Below are 22,441 nucleotides of genomic sequence, written 5' to 3'. Positions count from 1 at the left end.
GTAGGTTTCTCCCTTCTTGTAAAGTCCTTCAAACTTCGATACAGATAGTGCCAAATGCGATTACGGCTTACTTCATCACAGTCATATCTAGAAAAGAAATTCCTTCCATAAGTTGCCCAATGTTCCTTCACAACGTTAGAGACGGATACCAACTTCTAGCCTGGTTTCTTGTCTCTGTTTCAGCATGCAATTATTGAAAGCCAAGTTAAGACAGCCCTGTTATTTGGAGATATCGAAGTCATTTCACATGGGAACTGATGGTTTAGATAATAGAGGCAGGATGGAAATGTCATCTTTCAATGTTTGTGTACCCTTCATATAACTATGAAAACTTGTGCTAAACCATACATTGAAAAGTAAGGTTTTTTCGTTGGCATAACAAAAGATGAAGGCCATAACAACAATTAAAAAGGAATGGAATAACGAAAAGCATGAATAAGTGAAAAGGTCAGTTGCCAAATTTTATTGAAGGCCACCACACAGACATAGCTTTAAGTTTCCACAGAAGCTTCAACTTTCTCCATCACTGGCTGATCAAATGGATAGCCTTAATTCTCGGGTTAAGGAAACAATAAAAGACAGGGAGGAGCAATTGAAGAGTAACTGACTCCCCAAACAGAACCAACTGAATATATGACCCAGTTAGATTGAGGACAACATACCTGAAATTTGATCATGAAAGAAGACTTCGATAAGCTGGAAAGCCCATAAATTTTACTGATCTGAGCCCATATGAATTTTCATCTCAAGGATCAAAAGATGTATACATTTTTTTCCTACCTCCAGTCTCCAAATAGTCAGAAATTGGATCTACTACTTCAACGCTGAAGTTCCCATATTTAGTAACTCCAAGACGAGATAGGTCAATGTCCAGAATGTATCCCAACTTTATTTCATTAATCTGCATCGAACTTACAAAATTGTAGTATTATGATAAAAACACACATACACACACATTCAATGTAAATGAAAAGTGGAAAAATACAAAATACTTATGCTGCTTAAAAGCAAAAGGAGTAGTTAAAATATCAAGTTGTAGCTCAAAATATTTTGCAATTAAGGTCTTCATATTTTTCTGTCGGAAATTAAAAACAAAACCATTTTGAGAGAATGAGAAGAATGAACAATGATCTACATAGTATCTGACATAACAGACAAAGCATGGACATAGTAGTAGAAGGGACAAAAAACAAGTAAAAAGAACATCGAGAAAGTATTGGAGTTGATATTATTACAGACAGATTATTGCTTGGCTGCAAGAACTAACCCTTATCTTGCCTGTTTGTACAGTTTTATTTAGCAAGAAATGCCTATTGACTGGTTTAGAGAATTGATGTGTGCAACATTTAATGTTGCCAATAAGAATAGTTAGTTGACAGCACAAGCTACTGTAATTCCGCACATTCTTTAAGGTGAGTAATGGAGTCTCTCTCAGCGATCTAAAATGATGAAATATATGACAACCCAAAGTTGACACTAGGAGGATACAGTCAAAATGAAGAAAAGTTTCAACAAATGGGTCAAGTATCAACTTTCTCTTAAAGGCGTGAACTTTCACAAGTATACCATGTAGAATTGTCTAGGAACTTTATTCTTGTTTTTTTAATCAGTAAATAAGAATTTTATTGATGAGAACTAGGCATATTTCAGGCTCTTTAGAAAATAAGTATACAACTAGGAATGTTATTCTTGTTAATATTTAGAACAGCAATCAAGGCTTCCGATGACACTCAACATGGTTCTTCCCACACAATAAACACGCTGAAGATATTTGAATCAATCTTTCAGCTGAACAAAGGCAGCAACTTGTTGAGCCATAAATTCAGACATGCAAACACATAAAAACACATTTTTCCATACACAAATGACGGTGCACCACGGGAGGAAGAGGCGGAGTGGAAGAAGGGGTGGAGGCAATGGTTTCTAGGGTGGTGAATTAACCTCATCTCTGTGAAGAGCCTGAAATTGTCAGCAGCTATTAAACCCTAAATTGAGAAACCCCGAAATATATGTTCTACCATATGTCTTAATGGAATGCCCATCCGCTTTCAGTAATTGAAAAGATCTTCAACAAGAAAGTGACTAACTAACTAACTATATATATTAAACAAAAGGGAGAGTATGTCAGTCCTCTCTAGTTAGACTGCTCTGTTGTTTGGGAGCTGCAGCATTTCATGTAATTCCACTGTAAGTAGTTGTAAATGCTGCAAAGTTCGGTTAGAAACACCCTGGCTACATCGGTGTTTTGTTCTGAGCAGCAATACCATATAGCTTGGAAGGCCACTTCCTTGCATTTTGCCAAACTTTCAATGGGGTGGGAAGGACTACTTTGCTCAAGGATTACTTACCCCAGTACTCATTTGCATGGATAACCAAGGCTGCCAGTTTTTTCTCATCCTTTCATGAATCATATAGATTCTTTACAGTTAAAATTATTTTGCTTATTTTTTCCTCCTTTTTCAAAGTGGTCCCTCTTGTAATTTTCTAGTGCATTTAATTTCCCTCCCTTGGATTTCAATTTTTCCATTGCATTTATCCAAGGACAGAGAACAAAAAAAGAAAGAAAAAATCACCTCAAGACAAGAAGTGACAGCAACTAGGATTTAATCTTATACAGGAAGATAAACAGGACAGAAGAATAGGAATCAACAAGAAGAGGCTCAGATAATATAAGTCAATAAGAGTGTTTCCGTAAATCTTGTCAGCGATGGATTCAGGTGCAGGCTGACCACTGTTATTGAACTGGAAAGCAGACAGCAATGGCATTTTGAGTTGGAATAAACTAGATGATGTCATTGCTAGTAATATGAATCCCTCGGATTCTGCAACAAACATCAGATGCAAAAAAAAAAAAAAAAAAAAATTGCATTCACAAACTTCCACGCGGCTATGGTAAATGTTCTCTCGGAGATATTGACAAACAAATGGGGCAAAGATGATCAAGTAAAAGTATATACAAATCTGAGAACTGTGATCATCAAGACAATTAGGTTTGGTTGTATTTTATGACTTGCTCTCATCATAAATCCACCATTGGCCAGTGAATAACTGTTGAATTGCAGAGAGTTGGGAGGATGGGGGGATGCACAGCCAAAGGAAAATGAGTCAATTTTTTATCGCAGTTTTAAAGGGAAGACACTGGAAAAAAAAAAATAAGGGACTGCACTGCTGCCAAGCAGCTCATCATTCAAAATTAATGGAATTGCAAAAGCTGTAATACCACCTTGTTTACATAAACTTTCCTACGAAAATTAGCTACTATAGTTTGAATAGCAGCCAATTAAGAAACTTGCCAACCAAAGTTTTTCCAACATCATTCCCTGCAGCAATTTTGGTAATTATCTGCAATTTGAACATAATTTAGCTATAAATAGAGACTGGCACTCAAAGCAAACAGTTCCAATTCAAATCTAGCATCGAGCAAGGGAAAACTGACCTGTGCAGCTTCTCGATTGAAATAGCGCCTATCACCTCATAACACCAACAACCCATTCTTGTAATCCTCAGGTGGCAATGGACTAAGCAATGCCTACAGAATAAATTCTGATTCATAACGAATCCACAATCACCAAACATAAAAAAGAATTCCCTATTTCCAAGAAATGTGAGAATTTAAAACCTGGATCCAATAATTTTCTTGCATAAAAACTTTGACCTCCAAAACGTATAGTAAAAGAAATCAACAGAAGACCAATCATGACCAATCATGCTATGTTTTGATTGCAAGAGATTTCAGGTAAACAGAATGGCTCTTGACGAACTCTCTCGCTGTCTTTTACATTGAGACAGAGAGAATGAGAGTCGGAGAGCGATTGGGCTAGAGTGATGGTTTTGAGAAGCAACTCAGCAAGGGTACTGAAGCAGAAGATCTCAAGAGAAAGTTCTGCTCTTGCATCCTACACCGGATCTTTATTTTTTATCCTTTTTTATTTTGTGAACAGGGTAAACCACACAGTTAAACCCATTGATATAATTCACAGTATCTACTCCACGAATGCAAATATCGTTGCTCTTAAAACAAATTACGTGCTAATTTGTCGCAAGTCGTCCCAGCATTGCTTACATTTGATTAAAAAAATAAAATAAAATGATTCACCCTTTAAGTACCATTGCTTACTTTTGCGATACACACAACTGGCTGACAAATTTGAGATAGAGAAGTCATAGGCACAAAGACGTGAACAGTGTAACAAAGAAGTGAACAAGGTAATTGTATATATAATCACAGTGCATTGTTGTTTCTTGTTGTTGGATATTATATGCCCGTGCATGAGACACGATAATTATACACACATCTTCGGGGTTTTGGAAGAACATGATCATCCGAAGGCGACACTTCTATTATAAGCAGCGCATTTCTGGCTGTCCGATGAACAATTCAGTCTCCGCATGATCTATGTTCGAACCCTGGCTACAAGGACGACTCCTCCTGTTGGTTAGTGTAACTATGTCTTTCTCTTGATCGCCTGGTAACTGCTGCTGATCTTTTGCACCGCACTGATGTCACCAGGGTGGAAAAAGAAAGTGATAAACTTACAATATCTCTAACAGCTCTATCTCAAATGTATATAACTTAAATACTACACAGTTACACATGCAATCATATATCAAATGTCATGATTCCTGATTTGCCAACAGGAGAAGGATCAGAGCAAAAAGATAATTTTTGGTTTGGAAATGTTGTTTTATGATCAATTCCCAGAAGGGAAGCCAACTAATTAAACATGCAAATTCACTTTAACGGTATCTTGTAGTTGCAGGGTATGAACAGATGAGTACTAAAGGTAAATATTGAAGGTTCACCTTTCCGCTAATCCTTGCATTCTCTTCTAAAATAAGTCTCTCCTGAGTTTCAAATGAATGTATTAGAAATTAGTACTTGGACATGCAACAAAAAGTTATAAATAGAGAGCATATATTATTGGTCTTCAATGGCATATTACGTACCTTTTCCTTTAGATGCTTTATGTGATCCATTAATATCCGAGCCTGTCAATTTAGGCCATTTCCCCTTTGTTAGCTTCTACAACATTCGTTTTCTAAATGCATATGAAAAATGATAGATATTTGGTTGTGTTTATTATCTTTCAATATATATTTGATTGCTGAGAATGGCATATAGGAAGTGAAAAGATGGCTTCCAGCTTCTCAGCTTCCTCCCCCCTTTCAATGTCAACCGGTCAAAAATTTCTGGAAGAAAACTGTGTTGATATGTACCTTTCTTTCCCTGATCCGCTGTAAGCTTCGCACCAGCTGGTTCTCCATCTCTTGAAGTTCTTCAGAATTGCAAAAACTTAAACCATATCCAAAAAGTTGCCTACAGCAAGCAAATTTCGAAGTGGAAGAATTCCAGATGAGACTGGGATCAAAGATCCAAGTAACAAATACAGCAAGGAGAGCATTGCCAAAGCAAGAGAAGAACCTTTGAGAAACATCAAGAAGTCCAATCTTCTTTTCCATGATGGCAGTTTCGCTTCGCAATTGCTGCGCGTGTAATTAGTTTTAGGACATAGGATTAGGTAAATAATTGATTCTTATTGTTTGTGGAATTCAGGAGTCAAAATATATATGTTCTTGAGAGTTAAACTTGCACATCAAACTCAAAAGTGTCCAATTTGTTAGATCATTAGCATGGAATTATAGTGTTATATCAGCATTGTAATAATAGATACATACATACGAATCAGATTTTATTCGAGTCATTCAACGCTATTGGTTTTAATACTTAATGCATTATTGGCAGTATCATCTTTATCATTATGTTTTAACTGCCAGAGCTAGCTATAAAGCGTTAGCATACTTTCTATGAAGAATCAGTTGTAGAAAAAGAATAATCTATTAAAGGTGAAAGTAACTTATAAATCCTAAAAAGTACAATTTCAAAGAACAATCAAGAAGTCCAATCTATTTGAACTATGTTGTGTGGTCCATGACAACCCACTCTATCGACACTGGCCCAGTGTTAACCCTTTTTCTTTTGGTGGTTTTACTCATCTATCAGTATTCAATGACTTAACACTATGCACATACATATTACCAAGATATTTTAATCCAACATATAGGTTGCCCCATCTATGACTTGAACTCATGACGTGATCTCTGCTCTGATACCAATTGTTAAAGACCCAATCATTGGCCCAAAAGTCCTAAGACTATTGGATACTAATTTAGTTAAACTTTTAACCCTCCAAACCATAACATTGAATATGAGCAGCATTACATATTCTTCTTAACTCAGACTGCTACTGTTCACAACACCATGAACTTGCCTATCATCACCCCTTAGCAACCCCAAAACGCACTCCTCCCCCTACACTCTTGCATGCAGACCTTAAATTCCTTAAATATTTGCTGTACTTTTGCCTCAATGAACAATAGCAAAACTCCATTCATTAATGCCGTGTAGCTAGAAGTTCCAGAGAGAGTTCTTTTATGGTGTGTTGGGGTGGCTGGGTTTGGAGATCAAAAGGATTTGGATTTGGTCTTTAAAACCCAAATCCCTTATTTGTGGATTATATATTAAATCTGGATTTGGATTCACACTAGGGTTTTAACATTTTCAAAATCATAGGTTTAAAATCATGGTTGATTTTAGGATGGTGCAGTGCAAGGAATTGGGAGTTGAAGTGTTGAGGTTGGGTGCAATGCAGAAGAATGAATTGCAGTGTTGAGATTCATTACGATATGCAGCAGAAGGGAATACGACATCGTATAGTTGGAATCATATGCAATGCATGTGTTCATTAATAGATTGATAAGTCTGTTTTAGCCTTACTTACAAATAGGAAGTTATGATATTGTCCTTGTAACAGAAATAACTAACTCACTCACAGGAGTTATTGTATATAAACCTACAGAATGCTATGAGAAAATCATTTGAAGCCTTATACATAAATCATTTTCTTGGAGGTTCTGATCCCTCGAATGATCAGAAGTATTTCTTTCTCTTGTTTTCTTGTTCCAGTTACTAGCATTCTATAACAAAGTGGCATCAGAGCAGTAGATTCTTGGTGGTCTTGAAGCTGTGCAATTACTGGGTTGAAGCTGGCGGAAGGCACGAGATACAAGGATTTGGAAAAGTTGGTTTTGGGGTTGAGACAATCGCAAGAGTAGCAGCAGAAGAGGGTAGATCAGCAGAGAAGAGTCGAAGACCATCAAGGTGCTATGGAAGAATTAAGTTCCAAGATGGATTTGTTATTAGAGGCTATTAATGGGGGTTGTATTGGCTCAAGAAATGGAAATGGAAGTGGGAATACCAGGCATGAAGAAGATAACTCTGTTGTTCCTTTTCAAAGTATCAAGATTGAATTTTCTAGGTTTGATGTGAGAATCCAATAGGATGGATTTACAAGGCTAATCATTATTTTGCCTTGCATCCCATGCCTGATGGTCAAAATGTTCTAATGTCTTCTTTTATATGGAGGGCAGTGCCTTAGTCTGGTTCCAAGATGCGGAAGAAACCGGCAATTTCAGCACTTGGGAATCATTTGTAGCAGCCTTGCAACTAAGATTTGGTAATTTTTCCTATGATAATCCCATGGAAGCCATTACTAGACTTGGAAAAACTGCTTTTGTTCCAACATACAAGTCTCAATTCGAGATAATTTCTAATCGATTGAAAGGGTTGTCTGAAGTTATTAACTGAGTTGTTTCTTAAGTGGGCTAAGAGATTAAATAAGGTTGCCAATTAGAATGCTGCATCCACAGAATTTAAATTCTTCTTTTGGGTTGGCTAAGATCCAAGAAGAGTACATTAATAGTACTTGAGGAAGCTATAGAAATGTGATTGGGCATCATTCTTCTCATGTGTCACATTCTATAGGAGATGAGGCCTCTAATCATCTAGGGACAAGTGTGACAACAAATTCTGTTTTCAGAAAGGAACTTAATGTTGGAAATTAAGGGGAGAAATTTTAGAAGCATCTTACATGTTCAAAAGGTTTCTCCAGCAGAAATGAAAGAAAGAAGAGATAAAGGCTTGTGTTATTTTTGTGAGGAAAAATGGAATCCATCTCATAAGTGTAAAAAGGCTAGAATTTACTTGATGGAAGGCATGGACCTATGTTCAAATGTTAATGAGGATTTGCACGTGGAACTGGTGGATATTGACAGTTTTGAGGAGTTCAAGTTGGAGTGTGAGATGCATGAGATTTCTTTGAGTGCCATACCTGGTTCTTTAAGCCCAAGAACCATGAGGATCAAGGGAAAAGTCAAAGGGTGTTCTGTCATTATCTTGGTAGATACTGGCAGCACTCATAACTTCCTTGATCCAATGGTGGCCAAGAAAGTTGACATGTATGCAAATATGAAGGAACAGATTGAAGTTCGAGTTGCAAATGGGGAGAGGGTAAGAAGTAAAGGGTTGTTGCAAGGGGTTTAGTTTCAGATGCAAGGAACTGAGTTTGTAAGTGATTTTTTTCTGCTTTCACTGGGTGGTTGTGATGCAGTTGTGGAGATGCAATGGCTGAGTACTTTGGGTTCTGTGTTGTGGGATTTTAATAATCTCACTATGACTTTTGAGGTTGATAAAAAACCTGTGATGTTGAAGGGTTTAAGTCCTAATAGGCCTAAGTTGGTGGAAGAAGTTCAATTTTGTCAACTTACTGCAGTTGAGAGGAAGGGAATTTTTTTACAGATTGCTCCTCAAGATTCTACTAAGAAGTTGCCAATTTTGGATCCTAGCATTGAAGAGGTGTTGTTGAAGTTTGCAAGAGTATTTGCGGAACCTAAAGGGTTGCCTCCTAAAAGGAATAAGGATCATTAGATTCTCTTTGAAAGAGGGAACTCAACCTATATCTGTAAGACCATACATATATATCCCTTTTACAAAAGTCTAAAATTGAAAAAATAGTGCATGAGTTGTTAACTGCTGGGGTGATTCGAAATAGCCAATCTCCCTTCTCTTCTCCTGTACTTTTGGTGAGGAAATCAGATGGAACATGACATATGTGCATGGACTATAAGGCTCTCAACAAAGAAAAGATAAGTTTCCAATACCTGTGATAGATGAACTCTTGGATGAACTGTTTGGGGCAACAATTTTCTCTAAGTTGGACCTCAGATCAGACTACCATCAGATTAGAGTGAGGGAAGAAGATATTGAGAAGATAGCTTTCAGAACACATCATGGGTATTATGAGTTTTTGGTTATGCCTTTTGGCTTAACCAATGCTCCAACAACTTTTCAAACCTTCATGAATGAGGTATTTCAGCATTTCCTTCGAAAAGTTGTTATGGTTTTCTTTGATGACATTCTTGTCTATAGCAAAACTAAGGAGGATCATTTACAGCACTTGTCTTTGGTGTTGGATACCTTAGCAAAAAACACATTATTTGCTAAGAGGAGATTGATTATTTGGGCCATTTGGTCTCTACAGAAGGGGTTAAAGCAGATCCCTCTAAAATTAAACCCATGATTGAATGGCCATTGCCCAAAACCATTAAGTCCTTAAAGGGTTTCCTTGGACTAACTGGTTACTACAGAAAGTTTGCGAAATGATATGGTATAGTAGCTAGCCCACTCACTCAATTGCTAAAGGAATGATTCCTTTGTATGAGGACCCGAGGCTTCTAAGGCATTTGAGGCCTTGAAGTTAGCTATGACTAATCCTCCTGTGTTAGCTATGCCTAACTTTTCTAAAGAATTCTTAATTGAATGTGATGCATGTGGTAAGGGAGTGGGTACTGTGTTAATGCAATATGGGAAGCCCTTAGCTTATTTGAGTCAAGCTTTGAAGGGTAAGACATTGGATTTGTCTACCTATGAAAAAGAACTATTGACATTGGTATTGGCAATTAAAAAATGGAGGCCTTATTTGCTTGGAGGCACCTTTGTGATTAAAACAGACCAGATAAGTTTGAAGTTTCTACTAGAGCAAAAAATTGGAACTTCTTCACAACAAAAATGGATTAGCAAGCTTTTTGGTTATGATTTCAAGATTGAATACAAGAAGGGGAAGGGCAATGTAATTGTTGATGCTTTATCTAGAAGAGAGGAAGGCTCTGAATCGGGTGCTCTTTTGGCTGCTATAACAATATTGGATCCCATTTGGTTAGAGGAATTAAAATCTTCTTATTTGCTGGATAAGAAAATATCTGATATTTGTGGGAAGCTACAACATGGTTCTTTATCTACTTCTGAGTTCGAGGTTAAGAATGGCTTGTTGTTCAAGAAGGGGAGATTATTTTTGTCTGCTACATCTCCACTTAAACATCAAATTCTCCATTTTGTTCACAACAGTGCTGTGGGAGGCCATTGAGGGTATCAAAAGTCCTTGCAGAAAGCTAAGGCAGATTTCATATGGGCTGGTATGAGGAAAGATGTGAAGAAATTTATTAAGGAGTGTTCAACATGTCAAAAGTGCAAAACAGAAAACATGCTTCCAGTAGGCTTATTACAGCCACTGCCAATACCAACTTCTTCATGGAGTGATATCTCTATGAATTTCATTGAGGCCTTGCCACCATCAAAGGGATTTTCTATAATTTTTGTAGTGGTGTATAGGTTTACTAAGTATGCCAATTTCTTGCCATTATCTCATCCTTATACAGCTGCTACAGTTGCTCAATTATTCATTAATCAGGTTTTCAAGTTGCATGGGATGCCCAACACTATTGTAACAGATAGGGATGCGGTGTTCACTAGCAGTTTTTGGAAGGAAATTTTCAAGTTGCATGGCACGAAGTTAAACTTTACCTCAGCTAACCATCCTTAATCCGATGGTCAAACTGAGATAGTGAATAAGGCAATACAACATTATTTGAGGTGTTTTGTGTTTGAGAGACCAAAATAGTGGGTTCATTGGCTATTGGGCAGAGTATTGATACAACATTAATTAGGTTTTCAAGTTGCATGGGATGCCCAACACTATTGTAACAAATGGGGATGTGGTGTTCACTAGCAGTTTTTGGAAGGAAATTTTCAAGTTGCATGGCATGAAGTTAAACTTTCCCTCAGCTAACCATCCTTAATTAGATGGTCAAACTGAGATAGTGAATAAGGCAGTACAACATTATTTGAGGTGTTTTGTGTTTGAGAGACCAAAACATTGGGTTCATTGGCTACCTTGGGCAGAGTATTGGTACAATACTTCTACACATTCTTCTACAAGAATAACTCTTTTTGAAGCTTTGTGTGGCAGACCACCTTATTCCTTCTTCCTTGTTGCAATATGTAGTTGGTACAACACATAATCATGTTGTGGATTCTAGCTCAAATCAAGGGAAGAAGTTTTGGGAATGATTAAAAAGAATTTACTAGCTACTCAGTCTAGAATGAAGTAGTATTATGATAACAAGCATATTGATAGACAATTTGATGTGGGAGATATGGTCTACTTGAAATTGTAGAAGTACAAGCAGAAAAGTGTTGCAGCTATTCCTTATCCTAAGTTGGCTCCTAGATTTTGTGGGCCATTCAAAGTTTTAGAGAGAATTGGTGAAGTTGCTTATAAGCTGGAATTGCCCTCAAATGTTGTAGTGCACCCAGTTTTTCATGTTTCCAGGCTTGAGAAGCATGTGGGTCCTAATGTGAATGTGTCTCCTTTGATTACTTTTGCTGATGCTCATGGACATGCTAGACTGGAACCATAATGTATCCTTGAGAGGAGAATGACACCTGTCAACAATCAGCCTTTCATTGAGTTGCTTGTGAAATGGAGATGAACACCTTAGGAAGATTCTTCTTGGGTACCAGTAGAGCAGCTTAGATTTCAGTATCCTGACCTTGTGGGCAAAGTCTTTTGAAGGGGAGGGAATTGTTAGGATGGTGCAATGCAAGGAATTGGGAGTTGAAGTGTTGAGGTTGGGTGCAATGCAGAAGAATGAATTGCAGTGTTGAGATTCATTGAGATATGCAGCAGAAGGGAATATGACATCGTATAGTTGGAATCATATGCAACGCAAGTGTTCATTAATAGATTGACAAGTCTGTTTTAGCCTTACTTACAAATAGGAAGTTACGATATTGCCCAATCCTCAAAACTCCGACCATTCCTCTTTATCCATATGCAATGCCATAGGCAAATTGGTATCATCTTCCACATCGTTGCAATTTTATAATTACCTCAAATGCCTTGCCAGCTAGCCAAAAAGTCAACAACCCTTCTTGGCATTACCAAAACAAGTCCCACTCTAGCAAAGATATCATTCCATAAGTTCATGGCTACATCACAATGCAATACTAGGTGATCCACAGACTCCCCAACAACCCTTCTTGGCATTACCCAAACAAGTCCCACTCTAGCAAAGATATCATTCCATAAGCTCATGGTTACATCATAATGCAATAATAGGTGATCCACAAACTATCCACTTTTCTTACACATATAGCACCAATCCAATACCATCAATCGGCGTTTTCTTAGATTATCTAAGGTAAGAATCTTCCTTAGTGAAGCTGTCCATACAAAGAAAGAAGGTTTTAGGGGGGCCTTAGTCTTCCATATGTTCTTCCATGGGAATGTTCTTGTAGAATGTGTCATGAGGGACTTGTAGTATGACTGTACAGTAACGTTATTGCTAAGCTAGAGCTAGGACCTCCTATTCATTCACTTGGGAAGCGAGTAACGTTAAAATCTCCCCCAAGGCATCAAGGGAGGCTCCATAAGCTACAAAGACCAACCAACTCATCCCACATGCCTCTTCTCTTAGTATTGGTATTGGGACCATAAACACCGGCAAATGACCATTGATACCTATCTTCCACATTCGTGAAAGAAGTAGCCACTGTATAATCCCCCACACACTCATCCAATTTTTCCACCACCTTTTTATCCCACATTATCAAGATGCCTCCCGAAGCCCCCTTAAACACCCCACATGACAACAATTCCACAAACTCCGTATGATGTTCTGGGACATGAGTTTCAGCTTTGTCTCTTGTAAACATACAACATCCATTCTCCAACTATGAAGTTGGTTTCGTACTTTGGTGCGCTTCTCTAATTCGTTCAACCCCCTTATATTCCACGAGACTATTTTGAGCTTTATAAAACCATCGATTTTGTCCTACCCTTCGTCCACCACAACTCGCACGTCCTTTATAATTTACCCAACAAGTACGTCGCTTTGACTCCCTTTCCCTTTTCTTGGCTGAATGGCTCTTCATGGTTGCATTGGACTGCCCAGCTTCGATGGCAGCAAGTAAGGCTAAGAACTGATCTTCATAATCGAAACATGGGAGCCCGACACACAATTAAATCTCCTTGGCTTTAAAGTAAAACCCAATCTGATGCTATTTGTTCTTTCAATGGGGACATTAAATTCAATGGAGTAGGTTCAACCCAATGATCAATAGCTCCCATATTCCTACCTGCTGCTACCTACGCCAACTAGAACTCCCTCTCGTTATTATTGTGTTCAAAAACTCTGAATACAACCAATGTGCCAGCATCGGTTTGGTTGTCATCCTCAGAATTGCCCCCATCGGCATCTCAGTGTCCATTGGAGGCTCCGGTGCAAGTATAACAAGTGTAGGACTTTCAACTGTGTCGGAGAAGGTCGCCACCTCACTCTAGCCCTCTTCCTCTATTCGGGAACCCTTCGTACACTCGAAATGGACATTTTTGGCTTCTAACACCACCGAAGACGTCAACTCTGGTACACTATCGACCAGAGGCTCACCCACCAGGTCCCATGGTCCAAGCGATGGGTTCTGTCTGTTTTTTGTGACTCGTTGGCCCCTCGTACATCCAAAACAAGCTGTCTCGGCTACGATCTCCGTCGTCGATGTCAACTTTGGTGATGGTTCAACCAGAGGTGTCCCTGTGGTGGGGTTTGTCTCTTTTTCGTGACTTGCAGGCCCCTCGTACATCTAAAACAACCAATCTCGACTTCAATCTCCGTCGGTAGCGTCAAGCCGGTGATGGGTCAACTAGAGGCCCACCCACTAGATCGCCGAGTCTCGGCAATGGGTTTTGTGTGATCGCCGGCCGGTGATTGGACGACGTCAGGAGGTCCTTGCTGATGACAGGCACAAAGCCCATTTCGGGAGGCCTTAGGGGTTTAGCCTGCCAGCTATTGGGCTGGGCTGGGCTGGGCTGTAGCTTTGCCTTTCTCGGCCAGAGTGAAACGCCTCTCTTGACCCAGCGTATTCTTACTAGGCCCACCTTTGCCCAAGCTTGAGGACAATGGGTTCAGGGCCAAGCCCAATCTAGTCTTATCCACTTGCTGAATCATGTTGTTGACCAAATTTTTTAACTGTAGCAGATCTTGTTTAAGAAGGGAGAGATCTTCTTCCCTCTCCTTACTTCCTCTCTTGGTCAGAGAGCTACCTACCATTTCAACGTTATTTTTGCAGACTGGAGCATGCGGTGCACGTCTCTGTCCTTCTCCCTCAACGGCTATCTCCTTTACTTTTGAATACCCAATATTACCCTCCACCCATGGTTTCGCTGCTACTGCATCTCCCCTAGCACTCATTACATTTCTTGACTGCTGGCAACAAGTCCTGATGACCAGACCACCTATGCATAGGACTTAGGCAAAGTGTTCATCGACACTCTCTAGTTTAAGTTTTGAAACCTTGACAACCCAACCGTTCTCCCCTTCTTCAAGCTGCTGTAAGCTTCCTGCAATGCAACCACCATTTTTTTCCACCATTTCCCCTCCATTTCTTCCAGTATAAAAGCAAAATTCCGTCCGCCACCATTGCCATATTCCACTAACGCCATCTATCGACCTTGAGTATTGGAACATCTCTGAGCAATGTAGCTTCTATGACCATCCCTTAAGGTTGCAAAGAACTCCTTTTTATCACCATATGAACATTCCTCACGGGCTCTAATGAACTAGTTCACCGGGAACATCTCCAAGATCAATGCTTTCGTAACCTTCCAACTTTTCTCTATTATGCGAATCCATCAAGTACCTTTTTCAGACAGTTCAAAAACTTTAGATTCTATAAAAATCTACTTCAATTTGTGATCAAACCCATGATAATCTCATAGATAAGCACAATCATCACCAATGAGAAAGTACCGTACGGAGAGAAAGTACGTGTTATCCCAAAATGTTATACTAATTAGTCATAACTAGAGTTAGACTTTCTTAGAATCATCATCAAAGCTTAATTCTGCATGGTAAACAACCTACGTAGGATTTAGCACATGCCTAAACATCTCCCATTATCTATCAATTCAATGTGGAAACTTAACACATGATCTTTACATTCCATAATATCACATATATGATATAAACCCAAGAAAAAAGACATGATTATTGAGCTTAACTAAGCAATTACTCAAATGGCTAAAAACAAAGCATGTGGAAGAAAGTTTCAGCGACGTTATCTTTCTTATTATATTGGTTGTTGTGGATGGAAGGTTTAACAATTTATCAAATCATTATGAAGTGAGCAATACTATTCTTTTCATTAATAATACGACACCGAGTGTTTTTCTAGCTAAATCCAAGATAAAGGCCTACCTGTATATATTGTTCCTCTGCAATGTTGTTGAGTTGCCCACCTTTTGTACGGTTATGGTATCTCTCTATAATCATTTGTATGCTGAACTTCCAAAACACAAATTGTCATCAGTACGCATAACCTATATTTTAGAAGAAAAAAAAAGGAACTTTGCAACGTTTCGATGTAACTAAATTGCAATTATATGTCAATATAAAGCTGAAATATTACATTAACATATGAGGTTCTAATTTTTTTTTCCTTTTTATTTATAAAAACGAAAGACACTATCATTGATCCACAGCCCACTTAGCATGGGCGCGAGCAAAAACAACAATACACATCTTGCCGGCCTACTAGTAAGTGCATGAAGCCCCTCTAGGCAACAAATTAATTAACATGTAAATATAGGTAGGTCCATGCATCTTTAGGATTAGTCGAAACTTTGTCCTAATCACCCAGTATCAGTTAAAAAAAAATGTATGTATAGGAATTAGCGACTAAATAGATAGGGCCCACATTAAACTACAATGTTCAAGTTCCCCCGTAGTATTATTAAGGCAGTTTTGTTCTTAATTTGAAACTTCGTAAGCAGCAAAAATAATTTATTCAAAATCATAAATATATAAAATATGATTTTGTGGGACTACTAAAATGGATTTTCTAGAGATTTTTGAGGTAAGGAGGGATTTCAGAACTTTTGGAGGCCATGGTACCTTTTAGCTAGCTAGTGCTTTTTTGGGTCATGATTGGAGGCCGTATCAGATTGTAACATGATGTAAGCCCTAAGAAGTAAGTATATATATGAGACATGAGAAAGGGAGCTGGTTATAACTCTTCAGATCGTGATTAAGTTTCACTTTTGATGAGATGATCGTGATTAAATTTAGTTCTTTTGAAACATATGGGAACATGCTACTGCATTCACCTAGGTTGTAATAAATGATATCAAAATTGACCTAGTAATATCATGTAGATCTTGATCAATGATGATTACGTTAGAGCATTTTCATTGGCTTAGGCAAAGGTAATGCTAAAATTTGACTAAAATCACATTTTTGCCTTTTGCCTATTCCATTTAAGAGATCATATTCTCACATTAGATTATCCATATATTAGTCAAAATAATAATATGGTATTATTAATTTAATATTTTTTTTATAATTTTTATCTAATTTATTTTTCTCATATTTTGCAATTCAAATCCATTGTAAAAATCAGCTATATATATAAATAATAATTAGTGGGGCAACTATTATGTAGCGACAAAATGAGAGAAATTACTATAAATTATTTAATGGAAGGTGAACAGCAACCTGCATACAAACATAGAGTTACTGTAGCTAGCAAGAAAAATATTTGCCTTTTGCCTCTTCCAATTAAGGGATTATTAGCCAAATTTTGGTTTGCATTTACATTTAGCTAAGCTGATGAAAAGGATTTGGGTAGGAAATATCATGTGACTCAAAATGTGATGAAGTCTCTAGTTAGAGGATTGTGATGACATTGTACAAATGCTAAGTCTCACAGTAATTGTTTACTAGGTTAAAAAAATGATCTAGTTGTAGCTTTGGTTTAGTCATTATGGATATTATATAGACTTGATTAATAGTGCTTTCTTGGGTCGTGACAAATAGTATCGTAGTTGACTTGACAATGGTATTGGCGCTAGGGCATAATGCAACATATTGCATGTCTAACGATAGAGAACATCAGAGATTTGAGTAAAGGAAGTTGTAAAACCCTAGATTGTGGGAGTCCCATAGTTGATGGTTTAATTACATTGTATAAGTGTTAAGTCTGTAACTTCGATTGATCCTTTTTGAAGTATAGCGAGGGATACAAAAGTCGCCGAAGGGGGGGAAACTTGCTGATAGTAGCATTTTTCAAGTGGTGGTTGGACTTATTAATTACAGGTCATCACAGGGTAGGATCTTATATATTGGTGAGTCCTAAACTGACACGTTAGACATGTCTAAAACACCATAACTGCATCTAATTCCATTGATCAAGTGTGAAGAAGAATTATAGCGAGGATGACACCAAAAGTTATAATTACAATTGGGGGAGATGCAGGATCGAGCAACCACTCATGGAAGGTTAAATGGTAGTCCTATGGTTCGTTTGGAAGTGAGATGAGATGATATAAAATGAGATGATTTTAGATGAGTAGAATAAAATATCGTTAGAATATTATTTTTTAATAATATTATTATTTTTAGATTTGAAAAAGTTAAATTATTTATTATAGTTTGTATGAAAATTTGAAAAAATTGTAATGATAAAATGAGATGGGTTGAAACTGTTTATATATCCAACTGAGACTCTATTATTCAAATAGAGGACTGATTAAACTCATTAGGAATTCTAGCATTTTGTCCAGGGAGAGGATTGTCATCCCAAGGAGGAGCAAGTAAAGGATCTGGACGATATAAATTCCTGATGATACACCTAGCTTCTAGCTTCTGAGAATATTCTAAGAAGCTAGTGACTAGAACAAGACAAACCTTAATGCGCGTATAGTTTTGAGAAATTAAGATAGGTAAAACAAAAACTAAACCCTTGAGTGAAATATCTTAGAAGGTTTAGTTTTCCCATTTTGTTAAGATTTCAATACCCTTTGACTAGTGTGGTGAACTACGGTTAGAATTTCAGCAAGTTTAATGAAATTTTATATATGGTCATGCGCTTAAGGATCTTGGGAACCTAGCCTTTTGCTTGATTTGCAATTTATCGTATACCCTTATATATAGAAAATTACTTATCCAAAAGAAAAACACCATAAGTGCCTGGACTCTGGAGTCATTTACGAGGATAGAGAGACAAAAACAAATAAAAATTAAAAGTCTTCACGCTTATGTATATCATGGTAAGTGATATCACACGTACGAGAAAGAAGAGAAAATAAACTGAAACGAAACTACCTTAAGCTAACCAACTCATGATCATAAAATATAATAGAAACAAGCACGAACCTAACAGTGCTTTTTTCCTACTGTATGTACCTCCTAACGTTAAAGATATCCGTTATCTAGAAGGGAAAAAAAGATGATGAACAAATAGCATTTGATGAAAATCTCCATCTATATGTTCAAACTTGGGCATATCTAGCTGGCCTCTGAAATCATTAATGTGGTTGCATTTTTCGTACGTCTTTCAAAGCTTGGATTATTTCTAGGTGATCTTAATATTCTTGATCACGTACTAAGTTCTCATTGAAACAGAGACTTTCATTTATACTAGAAAACAAGGAAAAAATAGGGACATTATTTATAGTACTTGATCAGCTGCGCGCTGGTTGCTTCCGTATACCAGTCATGGGAGTAGCGAACTAGTTTTGGATGGACTTCAGATTGCAAGCTTGCATACACACACACAGTACATACATATATATAGAAGTAAGAAAGTACTAGGGGAATCTAGGAAGGAAAACCTTAATATATTTTCTTTTGAATTATAAAAAAAGAGCAAGAAATTGAAAGGGAATCGATTCAAGAATAAATTAGATGGGTGCTGCATAAAATACCACAACTGAAATTTAGTAAATTATTGGAGCCCTTGCGTACTCACAGAGAGAGAGAGAGACTTGAGATATGAATCTCATAGCATAAAATTTTTCTTAATTTCTTTTGTCTTTTTGGTCAGACAAAATATATAACGTTTAGACTGCATAAATGGAAAGTGAAAGATATATATATATATATATATATATATATATATATATATATATTCGCTAAAGATATTAGCTATAGATCAAGAAGCAGGTGTGCTTTATGGATTACTTTCACCTTTTATCTTGCTTGCTATTCCTAACTTTTATAATTTTGCATGCATGATGCATCGATCTTACTTAATTTTCAGTGCTACGACCTTCTTTTGTTTTTTATTATTTATTTTAATAATAATGTACATATTTCATGTGTTAGACAACATTTTCCTTAGATAAAAATATCTCTATCTCATTTCATATGCTAACAAATGTTGTCTAAGGAAAAACCTCCAAAACATTGACACTAAGAGAGCAAGAAGGGAAAATTCGTGGGGAGAAATGATATTTGCAATCATAAAATGCGCAAGCGCCGTGCACTCCTGAAAAAAGTGAGTAAATATAAGACTCACATGAAAATTTAATTTTTTAGTGGTGGACCCCGCTCTTTTTTAAAAGAAGTGCACAGCGTTGCACAACCCATAACTGTATCTAGTATTACTTATCTGTGGATCTCCCTTCTAACCAACCTAGTACCTTCCATATTCAATGTCTGACATTAATCAGTACTTAACATGGTGTTGTGGTGGAGTTCGTTATCACGTCAGTCTAACACTTTGTGTATTTGGTATATCTCGACTCCTTTGTGTATTTGGGTTACGCTTATCTCTTTTGTATACTTGTTGTAAAAATGATGATATGATACCCCATTCTGATAAATGATAAGGGTAAGTGGTGTATGAAGTTCCACATTACTTGGGAATAAGAAGTATTTGCTCTTTATAATATTCCAATGTGACTCAAATTGTATCATTGATTAATTCTTTTGGAATATAGGTTATGTGATTTGGATATTCCATTGGGGGGAATTACAAATGGTATTAGAATCTATTCCAACAAAAAATGTGAAACTTGAGCCCTGCCACCTGCGACGGACTGGCTCAATGAGGACGTCGGGAATATAAGGGGAGGAGATTGTGATACCTCATTCTGAGAATTGATAAGGGTAGATGGTGTATGAGATCCTACATTGCTTGGGAATGAGAAGTTTTTGCTCTTTACAATGCTCCAATGGGGTATTAACTAATTAAAAAATATTTTATTTGAACCCGTAAGGGTTGGCTCAAGTGATAACGGCCTTGAGCTTAGGGGTATGCTTCCCTCGGGTCTAAGATTCAAATCCCCTTGTGTGCAAACAATCTTTAAGGATCATCGGACTGAGAGATTTTCTCCTTGAATTACCCGAGGTGCACTTGCTATAAACTCCTTGTTGAGGGTCTGTGCACCCCTTGGATTAGTCGGGACGCTGTTCTTGGACACTTGGTGCCAATAAAAAAAATATTCCAATAGGACTCAAATTGTATTATTGATTAGTCCTTTCGGAATAAAGGCCATGTGATTTAGGCCTTCCATCGGGACATTTTTTTTTTGATCAATCCTTCCATCGGGACATTAGAAATGATAGAATGTTTTCATAACTAAATAGCCATATGCTCACGTCTCTTTAAAATTCTGCAAAAGTTAACGATAATACTTTCTTCTAATTTTTCTCAATTTTGAATGATTCTTCTTCTTGCTCATCTTAATTATGTGTATCTCCTTTGTATACTTATTGTGTATGTGGGTTACATCCCTATCCTTGTTCCCAATACAATTGGAACAAACTTGACTAATTTCTAAGTTGTGCAGGCTCTCGACAAAAATTTTTCTACAATTGTATCTAGGATAATTTCAGGAGAAATTGCCCTTAAATTACCCGTCCAATATTAGCCCCAAGAGCGTGAATATGGAGATTTGAACCCAGTACTCGTAAAGTAAGGCTTGCTCCAAAATCACTATACGCACCACCCCTTTAGAGTCGTCAAAAAAATATATCTTTTACATTTTCTTTCCAATAACTAAGCCTAGAGGCTACTCTCTCATCTTTTTTTTGTTAATAGGTAAAAGTAAGAATTTATTGAAATAAAGACATTGTCGAAGTAAAGTGGATGTATACAAGGAGTGCTTAATTACATCTAGGTATTAGTGAGAGATACAAGCAGGTCATGAAAATTGTCTATATTACAAATAATGGCCGAAGCCCATGAAAGTAAAGTATTGTAGAAGAATTGCTTCAGTTCATCCAAAGAACGCTACATGTTTTCAAAGCACCTTTTATTTCTCTTCAACCACAAGCACCACATAATGCAGTGAGGGATCATTCTCCATGCAACAACTATTTGTGCATTCCCCCTAATTCTTGTCCAACACCCCAGAATATTCCTAACTCTTCTGGGCATGACCCAAGCCACCCTTGTCCTGTTAAGAATCTCATTCCATAAACACCTGGCACCTCACAATGTAACAAGAGATGATCCAATGATTCCCCATCACTCTTGCACAAAAAACACTAATCTATTATGATAAGACCGTGTTTTCTTAGATTATCCGACGTGAGAATCCACCCAAGAGATGCAGTCCATATAGAGAAAGCGATCTTAGAAGGTATTTTACATTGCCATATAGCCTTCAAAGGAAAATTATGATCATTAGATACTCCCAAGAGGGCCTTGCAAAAAGTGCGCACCGAAAATTTGTTATTTCCATTCAAATACCAAATCATCCTATCCTCCATCTCACTGCCCATCAATATTGCATATAACGAGTCAAATAAATCAACAAGCATATCCAACTCCCAATCACGAGCAACTCTCGAGAAACTTACATTCCAATGGACAACACCATTAGATATTACCACTAAGTTAGCCACGACAACCTCTTTGTCGCAAGAAATCTAGTAGAGCGTGGGAAACACCTACGTTAAGACCCTTTCACCACACCAGACATCATGCCAAAAATAAACTCTATTACCTCTTTCAATTGCAAATCTTAAATACTTGGAGAATCTTCCCCATCCAGCTCTAATGTATTTCCACAAGCCCGCACCATGTGTCCCTCTAACTTCCTTAGAACACCATCCCCCCATCACTCTCATACTTAACATCTATGACTTCTTGCCATAAGCCCTCCCTTCCTTATGGTATCTCCATAATCATTTTTCCAAAAGTGCTTTATTGAAGACGTTCACATTGCACACCCCCAACCCACCACATGGAATTGGTTTGCAAATTTCATCCCAACCCGCAAGATAGAACTTAATTTCTTCCCCTATGCCTCCCCAAAGAAAGTTGCAAAACATTTTCTCCATACAAGAAGCCACACTTGCAGGTAATGGAAAAAGGGATAAAAAATAGGTAGGGAGGTTAGATAGGGTGCTCTTCATAAGAGTTAATCGACCACCTTTGGAAAAATATAAATGTTTCCACCCAGCCAATCTTCTTTCAAATCTT

General features: G+C 37.4%; 1 protein-coding gene across 7 annotated transcripts in view; it reads right to left on the bottom strand.

Moving 5' to 3' along the window:
- Window positions 1-287: 287 nt before the first annotated feature.
- Window positions 288-22,441, bottom strand: part of LOC108996826 (MADS-box protein AGL42-like) — a 42,453-nt gene continuing 20,299 nt past the window's right edge. Inside the window, exons 3-10 of one of the 7 annotated variants that reach the window (XR_004802589.1) lie at window positions 15,427-15,508; window positions 5,423-5,484; window positions 5,218-5,317; window positions 4,948-4,989; window positions 4,804-4,845; window positions 3,437-3,529; window positions 663-901; window positions 288-526 (exon numbers count right to left, since the gene is read on the bottom strand). Coding sequence is in view for 4 of the 7 variants with exons in the window: in XM_018972855.2 (XP_018828400.1) it covers window positions 4,342-4,497; window positions 4,804-4,845; window positions 4,948-4,989; window positions 5,218-5,317; window positions 5,423-5,484; window positions 15,427-15,508 (484 nt within the window). In the remaining 3 variants the exon portion in view is untranslated. Of the gene's footprint in view, window positions 902-3,101; window positions 3,343-3,436; window positions 3,530-4,185; window positions 4,498-4,803; window positions 4,846-4,947; window positions 4,990-5,217; window positions 5,318-5,422; window positions 5,485-15,426; window positions 15,509-22,441 lie in introns of those variants that run through there. The other 6 variants (XR_004802588.1, XR_001997092.2, XM_035694907.1 and 3 more) reach the window with 6 other exon arrangements.

Source organism: Juglans regia, chromosome 10 (assembly GCF_001411555.2).
Source record: "Juglans regia cultivar Chandler chromosome 10, Walnut 2.0, whole genome shotgun sequence".
Lineage (NCBI taxonomy): Eukaryota > Viridiplantae > Streptophyta > Magnoliopsida > Fagales > Juglandaceae > Juglans > Juglans regia.
This window is presented reverse-complemented; position numbering and strand designations above follow the sequence as displayed.